Source organism: Leiobunum rupestre, chromosome 3 (genome assembly GCF_980474605.1).
Source record: "Leiobunum rupestre chromosome 3, qqLeiRupe1.1.hap1, whole genome shotgun sequence".
Taxonomy (NCBI): domain Eukaryota; kingdom Metazoa; phylum Arthropoda; class Arachnida; order Opiliones; family Sclerosomatidae; genus Leiobunum; species Leiobunum rupestre.
In genome coordinates, this window is record NC_143386.1 from 36,422,711 (window position 1) to 36,433,107 (window position 10,397).

The 10,397-nt window shown below is 35.5% G+C and overlaps 1 protein-coding gene across 1 annotated transcript; it reads left to right on the plus strand.

The window, feature by feature from the left end:
• The first annotated feature begins 905 nt into the window (after positions 1-905).
• On the plus strand, positions 906-10,085 carry LOC149951614 (uncharacterized). The gene is made up of 9 exons (XM_090169621.1): positions 906-970; positions 1,167-1,239; positions 2,292-2,453; positions 2,508-2,564; positions 2,766-2,880; positions 8,691-8,908; positions 8,979-9,289; positions 9,485-9,671; positions 9,968-10,085. The coding sequence occupies exons 1-9, from the start codon at positions 906-908 to the stop codon at positions 10,004-10,006; spliced, it is 1,227 nt and encodes a 408-aa protein (XP_090025747.1). The 3' UTR covers positions 10,007-10,085.
• Positions 10,086-10,397: the final 312 nt, after the last annotated feature.

Sequence of the window (10,397 nt, forward strand, 5' to 3'; positions counted from 1 at the left end):
TTAGTCTGATTAACGCTATTATTTCCCCCACTAGTATTATTGGTACCCCCGTTAACACCATTTTGATATTACATAAAATATCATCACAACTTGTTTAAATTGAGTTAATGTTTTGTACTCATAGTTATACACTCATTAAATAGTTTTACTCCTTTATTAAAAATGTATTTAGTTTTTTAGAAGTTTTTACTTTTGGTATTGTTAGTTCATTTTTACGTCTAACATAAGTTTTATTAATATTATTTAAAGGGAAATTGTGGCACATAGATATTGTTATGGACTTAAAAATATGTATCAAACAACAATAGTCATAGACTTTGTAGACATTTAGGAGTTTCAAATTAATAAAGGTTTAGATGGCGCTACGTAATTTGTACGAGATATTGAGCTTACAATTCTTTTTTGTAATAGAAAAAATCGTTTTAAATTAGTTTTAGTTGTTTTATCCCATATAGTGATACAGGAAGCAATGCGTGTATATATAAGAGCTTAATATAGTTGTTTTCAAATGTTATCTGTTAAGATAGTCCTATTTTTAGTAATCGTATATATACTTTAGGAAATTTCATTAGCTAATTTAGAAACATGCTTATTCCAATTTAATTGATCATGAAAGTGTAGTATTTATAACTCGTTACTTTTTCTAGATTTATATTGTTTATCGTTAAATTTTTAGCATTTTATAACGCCTATTTTCGCAGGCATAAAGTAGTTTTAACCAACTACAGTAACGAACATCAGCGCGGTGCCACAAAGCGGTTTTCCATTGCAGTGAAACCAGGGTGTTAACTACAAGCCAACTTTGTGAATCCCAGAATTTTAGGAGGGAACCATTCGATTGGGATAACTAATTCGAAATTGGAGAATCTAAACACAAAAATTTAACGTTTCAGGAAACATGGATCATGGGAAAACAAGCCCAAAAATACGAATTGATAACTGATTTCGTAGAAAGATCTGCAAACTTTAAGTATGTATAACCAATATTCTTATTTCGGGAAAAAAAATTAGTAAATTAAATTACTGCCAATTTGAAATTTTGGATTCTATCGAACCGAAAACAACTATGAATAAAATTGATTAAGTGACCCATGTAGTTTCAAACGGAAACGGCAAAACTGTTTTTTTTTATTAAATATAATATTTAATTTGAAATTATTTTTTAGAGTAAATCTGGAAGATCACATGATTGATTATAAAGATTTTGTGAAATTAAGAGATAATCCCGAAATATTTAACGTAAGTATATTCTAAACAATTTGTATTTAAGGTCAGACCGATAATTTCTATACAAATAACTTGGTTCTGGATTGTAGCGGGTCTAAAGCAATCCTTTACTTTTCCTAATTTAACATAAATTACTTTGTAATCTAACTATTTTTTTAATTAATGTGGTTTAGTTTCTACCTCTCATTACTCTCATTCGTTCCGGTTTTTTTTATATACATACCGAATATCCTCTGGGTCAATACAAAAATTGTATGTCCTTTCGTTCGTGGCCTCTGTAGTCCAATGGTAGTGGCGTTGGGACCCAAAGTGGCAATTTCGATTACTGCCAGAGGTGAAATGATTTTCTCACTTTCTTTGCTATATTGAAAAAAATTGGCTTTTATTAATGCTGCCCAGAATTGTACTGGCGCTTTTTTATAGAATGATAAATCATATATTGTTTGTATAGTACAGTTGTCCTCAGGGACGGTAAGATGATTTGGCAGTCAGATCAAAAGGATTTTACATAGAGTATTCTAAAATACAAGCATAAGTAAAATAATAACTATAAGTATGACAATTAACGAGATTTACAACCAAGCTGATTTTCATAGTTATTGCGTAATCAAGATGTTTTCTCAGCACAGAGCCCTATAGTGTTTAAAATATGCGAGTCTTCCGCTAAGCCGAAATATCTGGTTTCCGATAGATAGTAGGCGGAATTTTAGGCCAAAATGATAAAAATTAAAAATGTTTTTCACGGCGCCACGAGCTTATGTTTTTTTTTTATAACGCGTGATTCGCACGCGGGCTTCACACCCAAGCCAAAGCCCCTCGCGACTCCAGAACGTGTTTTCCGATATTAGGCTTAAATTTTATCAAAAAGTAGTCATCCAAAACGGTAAGTCACAAGTCCAAGTCACAGCTTGAAGAGTGTATCAGTGCCGAAAAAAGGTTCGGTTAGAAAATTAGCATTAAAGCAATAGGAAGTGTCATACTTATTTTATTATGTTACTTATGATATAAGTTAACTGCATTTAGCTCGATTTCATTTATTATATAGCATTATTTATTCTTTTCAGGATAAACATTTTATCTTGATGCCAATAAAACTGTCATCCTTTAGTTTCCTTCCAACATACGTAACTTCTTCGGTATTCGATTCGACGGACACTATCATTGTTTCCTCGAGCCCTGAGAGGATTGTATCCAGTTCTTTATATTTTTTGGCGGTGGACAAGGAGGTAACACGGTTGCCAAAGACTTAACACTGGTCTCTTAATATTTTTTTTTCACAGGTTATGGTTATTATTGCACTGTTTATCATAACGATAGCAATAATTATGTCATTGAGTGTATATTTATTGGAGAGACAAAAAAGTAACGCTTTCACAGATTTTTTACAAAATCAGTTTGGTACTATCTGGGATGCTACGTCAATACTATGTTCCGAATGTAAGTCACATATATTTTTACAAAATCAGTTTGGTACTATCTGGGATGCTACGTCAATACTATGTTCCGAACGTAAGTCACATATATTTTTACAAAATCAGTTTGGTACTATCTGGGATGCTACGTCAATACTATGTTCCGAATGTAAGTCACATATATTTTTACAAAATCAGTTTGGTACTATCTGGGATGCTACGTCAATACTATGTTCCGAACGTAAGTCACATATATTTTTACAAAATCAGTTTGATACTATCTGGGATGCTACGTCAATACTTTGTTCCGAACGTAAGTCACATGTATTTTTATAAAAAAGGTGAGTTTTCACTGCACCATGATCAGCGTTCAGCTATTGGATATCTAGTTACTAGATAAGAGATACCAGATGCATAGATAAGACCCAAAAGTGTGTCAGAACGGTATAGTAGTTAATGAGAGTTTGTCGCAAAGTAAGAAAGGGAAACGAACTGGGGTCGGAAAATGCGTCATCAAAATCGAGGTACTCCAGCGCCGCCGAGTGAGGCGTTTTAGAACGTATGTCTACGGATGAGTAAATCGAAGAGAGATAATCACGTCAGACTAAAGACTAAATAAAATATTGCTAGTACTATTCCAACTAGTAGGTTATGTAGTCTATAGTGTGACTAGGTCTTACTAGAAATTTTAATAGGCGCGAAGGTACAGCTGACACACTTTTGGGTCTTATGCTACTTTTGATAATACTAAAAGAATTGAGGATATCAGCAACTGGAAATTGAAAGGCACTTATTTATCTGATCGGTATACAAATACCTGAACGGCCCTTTTAGATGATCTTTCGACAACTATTTACTTTTATATCGTATACCAGGACAGTATTACTATAAATAGTTTTAAATACTGTAGTTAAGATTGTACTCATTTTTTATTAAGGGAAAAATATTAGCGAACCTGTGCAGTTCGAGAAGCGACTCCAAATTGTATTAAAGAACGTCGTAGAATCAGACTCTTTAAAACGTTTAAGTCATTTTTATTAGAATGTAAAAGGTATTTAGCCAGATGGTTCGTCAATCTACATGATAATATTCTGAAAAAACGTGTTGTCTGGCGTTTTAGAGCAGCACAAAAGGTTTAACTGATCCAGTGGTCTTTCAAGAGTAGAAAATTGCATCAGTTCCTTTTGCTTACCCTACTGGCTATTCTGTAGATCGATTGCCTCAGATGTTGCATTTAGAAGCGAACACGTCTTATTTGACGCTTTGGTTTAAATTAAAGAACACATTGTTTTATTTATGTTGCCAAACCATTGCCGCAAAGCGTCAGCCTTTAGTATATTAAATATGGCAATGATGTTTAATTTTGCACTTTTAGTACGGGTAAAAGAGGGTAGCTCACCGGCAAAATTCGTTCCAACTTGCAATGTGGCCTAAAAATTCTATTTTGGTGTCTACTTTGAGGCTCCGCAACGATGCGGGGTGGACAACACCGTTTTTGGGCCGGCAAGGGGGGCACGAGGGGCAAACAGGTTCTGAAAATGCTTTATTTTTTAATTTAATATTTATCTTTATATAAATAGGGATAAAGTTTTGAATCAGTCATTTGTTATGATGTTGGAGGTTGTTATTTTTGTATTTGAGGCCTAGACGTGTTTCTATGGCGTTTTTTGGGGCTAAGAGAAGAAAATTAAAGTAGAAACGTTTAAAACGAAGATAGCGCGACTAAAGAATATCAGTATGACGTCCTACAACGTCACACATGCTTTTGGTAGTAAACATTAATCGAATACAATGATGTTAAAAAATAGATTAAAAATTAAAAAATAAGAAAAAACATTTATAGAACCTGTTTGAGGATTAAATATCAATTATCTAATGTAAATTCCGTCATCACTCGTTATCTATTCAACGGCGCTGCGGTTGGTCTAATTCTATTCAGCACTTACGACGTTAGTAGTAGAACTTTTTGAAAAAAACACCATTTATGGTTCGCACATATTTCGTTATAACTCGGAAACGATTAATTCTACGGTATTGCGGTTGGTCTCATTCGATTCGGCACAGAAAAAAGCACTGCCTCCTCATACCCCCCCCCCCCCCCCCAACTGTGTTGTCCACCCCGCATCGCTGCGGACTCATTGGATCTTCAAAGTAGACACCAAAATAGAATTTTTAGGCCGCATTGCATTTTGGAACGAATTTTGCCGATGGAGAGCCCGTTTTGGGAGACTTATACCCGTACTATTTAGGGTTTTGTGAATTCAGCTATAATAGTTTAAAAACCATATCTTCTCAACTGGTAATCGTAGATATATAAGTGACAGTTTTTACGAATGGACCATGGCAGGAATACGTATCGCAGTTGATTTTCGTCTCGATGTGGCTGACGGTTTGTTTGACGTCACTATGTTAACTTAACAAACAACAACGTGGGAGGGGAGCATGCGCAGAGGGGATTTTTTATCTCGTAGGCGGGCCCCTTTGATCTTACCATACGCGATACGGCAGGATAAGCATTCCAACGAAGATAGCGCGACTAAAGAATATCAGTATGACGTCCTACAACGTCACACATGCTTTTGGTAGTAAACATTAATCGAATACAATGATGTTAAAAAATAAATTAAAAATTAAAAAATAAGAAAAAACATTTATAGAACCTGTTTGAGGATTAAATATCAATTATCTAATGTAAATTCCGTCATCACTCGTTATCTATTCAACGGCGCTGCGGTTGGTCTCATTCTATTCAGCACTTACGACGTTAGTAGTAGAACTTTTTGAAAAAAACACCATTTATGGTTCGCACATATTTCGTTATAACTCGGAAACGATTAATTCTACGGTATTGCGGTTGGTCTCATTCGATTCGGCACAGAAAAAAGCACTGCCTCCTCATACCCCCCCCCCCCCCCCAACTGTGTTGTCCACCCCGCATCGCTGCGGACTCATTGGATCTTCAAAGTAGACACCAAAATAGAATTTTTAGGCCGCATTGCATTTTGGAACGAATTTTGCCGATGGAGAGCCCGTTTTGGGAGACTTATACCCGTACTATTTAGGGTTTTGTGAATTCAGCTATAATAGTTTAAAAACCATATCTTCTCAACTGGTAATCGTAGATATATAAGTGACAGTTTTTACGAATGGACCATGGCAGGAATACGTATCGCAGTTGATTTTCGTCTCGATGTGGCTGACGGTTTGTTTGACGTCACTATGTTAACTTAACAAACAACAACGTGGGAGGGGAGCATGCGCAGAGGGGATTTTTTATCTCGTAGGCGGGCCCCTTTGATCTTACCATACGCGATACGGCAGGATAAGCATTCCAACGAAGATAGCGCGACTAAAGAATATCAGTATGACGTCCTACAACGTCACACATGCTTTTGGTAGTAAACATTAATCGAATACAATGATGTTAAAAAATAAATTAAAAATTAAAAAATAAGAAAAAACATTTATAGAACCTGTTTGAGGATTAAATATCAATTATCTAATGTAAATTCCGTCATCACTCGTTATCTATTCAACGGCGCTGCGGTTGGTCTCATTCTATTCAGCACTTACGACGTTAGTAGTAGAACTTTTTGAAAAAAACACCATTTATGGTTCGCACATATTTCGTTATAACTCGGAAACGATTAATTCTACGGAATTGCGGTTGGTCTCATTCGATTCGGCACAGAAAAAAGCACTGCCTCCTCATACCCCCCCCCCCCCCAAACTGTGTTGTCCACCCCGCATCGCTGCGGACTCATTGGATCTTCAAAGTAGACACCAAAATAGAATTTTTAGGCCGCATTGCATTTTGGAACGAATTTTGCCGATGGAGAGCACGTTTTGGGAGACTTATACCCGTACTATTTAGGGTTTTGTGAATTCAGCTATAATAGTTTAAAAACCATATCTTCTCAACTGGTAATCGTAGATATATAAGTGACAGTTTTTACGAATGGACCATGGCAGGAATACGTATCGCAGTTGATTTTCGTCTCGATGTGGCTGACGGTTTGTTTGACGTCACTATGTTAACTTAACAAACAACAACGTGGGAGGGGAGCATGCGCAGAGGGGATTTTTTATCTCGTAGGCGGGCCCCTTTGATCTTACCATACGCGATACGGCAGGATAAGCATTCCAACGAAGATAGCGCGACTAAAGAATATCAGTATGACGTCCTACAACGTCACACATGCTTTTGGTAGTAAACATTAATCGAATACAATGATGTTAAAAAATAAATTAAAAATTAAAAAATAAGAAAAAACATTTATAGAACCTGTTTGAGGATTAAATATCAATTATCTAATGTAAATTCCGTCATCACTCGTTATCTATTCAACGGCGCTGCGGTTGGTCTCATTCTATTCAGCACTTACGACGTTAGTAGTAGAACTTTTTGAAAAAAACACCATTTATGGTTCGCACATATTTCGTTATAACTCGGAAACGATTAATTCTACGGAATTGCGGTTGGTCTCATTCGATTCGGCACAGAAAAAAGCACTGCCTCCTCATACCCCCCCCCCCCCCCAACTGTGTTGTCCACCCCGCATCGCTGCGGACTCATTGGATCTTCAAAGTAGACACCAAAATAGAATTTTTAGGCCGCATTGCATTTTGGAACGAATTTTGCCGATGGAGAGCCCGTTTTGGGAGACTTATACCCGTACTATTTAGGGTTTTGTGAATTCAGCTATAATAGTTTAAAAACCATATCTTCTCAACTGGTAATCGTAGATATATAAGTGACAGTTTTTACGAATGGACCATGGCAGGAATACGTATCGCAGTTGATTTTCGTCTCGATGTGGCTGACGGTTTGTTTGACGTCACTATGTTAACTTAACAAACAACAACGTGGGAGGGGAGCATGCGCAGAGGGGATTTTTTATCTCGTAGGCGGGCCCCTTTGATCTTACCATACGCGATACGGCAGGATAAGCATTCCAAGTAGAGATACGCATTCCTGCCATGGTTAATCCCAAAATTGCGTAGCACTCATATTTAAAAGGTTCTCAAAATGGCCTTTGTGATTTCCGACGAACATTTAAAATTTTTGCGATAAAATACTGTCCATTATTAAATATATTTGGAAAATAATATCAATGCAGTTGGTTCCGTACGTTTTTATCGCATCAGTTTCGATAAATTTGGAGAAAAAAACAAAATCCCAACAGTTTTTACTACTCGTAAACTAAAAACCTAAAATCGAAATCACATATAACAGAACTTAAATAGTTATATCTATCGCTGAATTCTGACTACGATATTCAGAGGCTAAAAATGTTTTTAAATTTTGGGGACCACAAAATATTTTTTCTGAATAATTTCGATGAGATGTATTTATTTGACCCTTTAACAAATAACTTTATTAATAGGTGATTATGAAAAAGAATTGCGCGCAGAGGCTCACGGGAGTTGGTTATTTTTTGACAAAGCGTCGGCTGCTTAAATTCGTCTGCACCTACCGAGGTCCGCAGTCGTCCGCGTTTAGTAAAAAGCACCAACCATGGATTGATTGTTTGAAAAGTTAGTATTTTTCTAAAATTATTAAAAATACATAAAGTTAACAAATTTATTATATATTTTTTTATTTCTAATAGTTCTAGACCAAGTATTGATAAAGAAACAAGCCCAATTTTAATAGAAGACACAAGGTTATATTTACATACATGTTTGCATTATTTCTATTTCTAATTATGAACATCTTGTATTATAGGATGCTTAGCCCTAGTAAATATTAACCTAATGTTGTAGTGGATAAAATTTAAAAATATTACATTTAATAAATCAATTACCTTAATTTGACGACTTTGCAAACTTATCTCAAAACGAAAAACGAAAAATCCTTTCGATTGAACAATGAAATTATAGAAATCTCGTTAACCCTTGCCCAACTAGCCAGACGAATTTACAAAAAGGGCCAATTTTGATACTTTCAACTTGGTAGTACTTAACCAAATCACGTGACCACCGATATTTTTCATAATCACCTATTGCAGTTTACCGTTGAATCTTTAAAGTAATTAGCTTTCTTTTAAGCCCTCCACGATATTCCACGATTCCTGTCGTCACGACTTGTTTTTGGGACGTGGCTACTAGCTGTGACGTACATCTTGTCTGTATTGGGCTGCTTCCTCAGATCCGAATACTCCGTTGTAACTTACGACTACATTGAAACTCTGGATGACCTGATGACCCGAAAAATTCAACCTCTCATGATAAAAGGAAGCTTCGCTCATGTCTATTTAAAAGAAATGGTAAGAGCAATTTATTTCATTTTTTAAAATGCGTTTCAATTTTATATACTAAATAGTTTCCTTCTTTCAGGACAAGAAAATAGTAACGTGGTTAGATTCACTGGAGGAAGACAATTACTGTACACTGATGGACCTTCTTTCAGTAAAAGGCTACAAAGATGTTTTGGAAGGTCGGAAATCGTTGATAATAAGTAATGTGTTTTTGAAATGGCTGTTGGGAGAAGTATTATCCGGACACAATGACATTATGGACACAATGCTTCAAGAACATGGTGGCTTGTACTTTGGAAAGCATCGTATCAAAACGGACTTCTTAATGTTTCCAGTAAATAGGACATTCGCCCACAGCAGCTCTTTTATCGACGAATTTAAAGCTCTAGGGTATGTAGGAACAATTATTTCATATCCCTAATTGCGTGTTTGCGTAGCTGATTGCAAATTGACACTTTCCGAAGTCTGGCTCCGGTATATGAATGCAGCCGAACGGCTCGGACAGCTTAGGAATCTAACTATAGAATGAACAGCGTATAGTTGAGTTCGATTTATATCAATTTTTTAAAATATTGATTTTTCTAGCTGGTACCCTATTTTCGAAAGCAAACCATTTGATTACCTGGAGAACGACTTTCGCTATGGCTTAGATTACATTACTTGGCGCAAACCGATAGACGCAGTCAAAAGCCTGGCTCTATTCGACTTACTGGCTCCTTTTGAATTGCACTCTTTTGGCCTGGCGGTTTCGACTTTGGTTTCTCTTGCTGAGGTAAGACATATCATCAATAAAATGAATTTTATAGCATCAAAGTTTAAACCACAACCCAAGGGGAACTATTTTATTGCAAATATCATTCGTTAATGGTTATGATACTAAATCACTAATAGGGTTAAAAATGGTAATTATAACAAAAAATTAAGATTTAATTTTTAAATACACTATTAATCATAGTGAAATGAGGTACAATACCTTTCGTTGAATTTCATTTGCGTTTGTATATGACAAATCAGATTAAAAATTAATTTGAGATCTACTCGTCGAATTATTTTTCATTTTGTTTTCAGATACTTTGGAATCGATGCACTTTACATAAGCGAAAGTAATTTTCAAAACGTCTTCCCAATGCCGATAACCAAATATATTCGGGGTCATTAAGAACAAAGGAAAAAATAAGAAGATACAACTACATAATCAATATTAACTTTCAATTGATGAGACGAAAACATAATATATAATAAAAAAATTGTTGAAAAGGAAAGCAGGGAATTGAGCATTATTAGGCTAATCTGCATTTGGCTTTGTATTTGTTCCGTTAATAAAACTAAAATTGTGGTATATCATTAATTATTTAGCAATGTTCAATATCTTTAAAAGAAATGCACTTGGCTTATTCCATATGGATTCACGTAGTCACGCAACCATGGGTCGGCGAAAACTAATAAAATCTTGCACACTTATTTTAAGTTTATAAAAGTAAGATTTTGAGGAAGACCC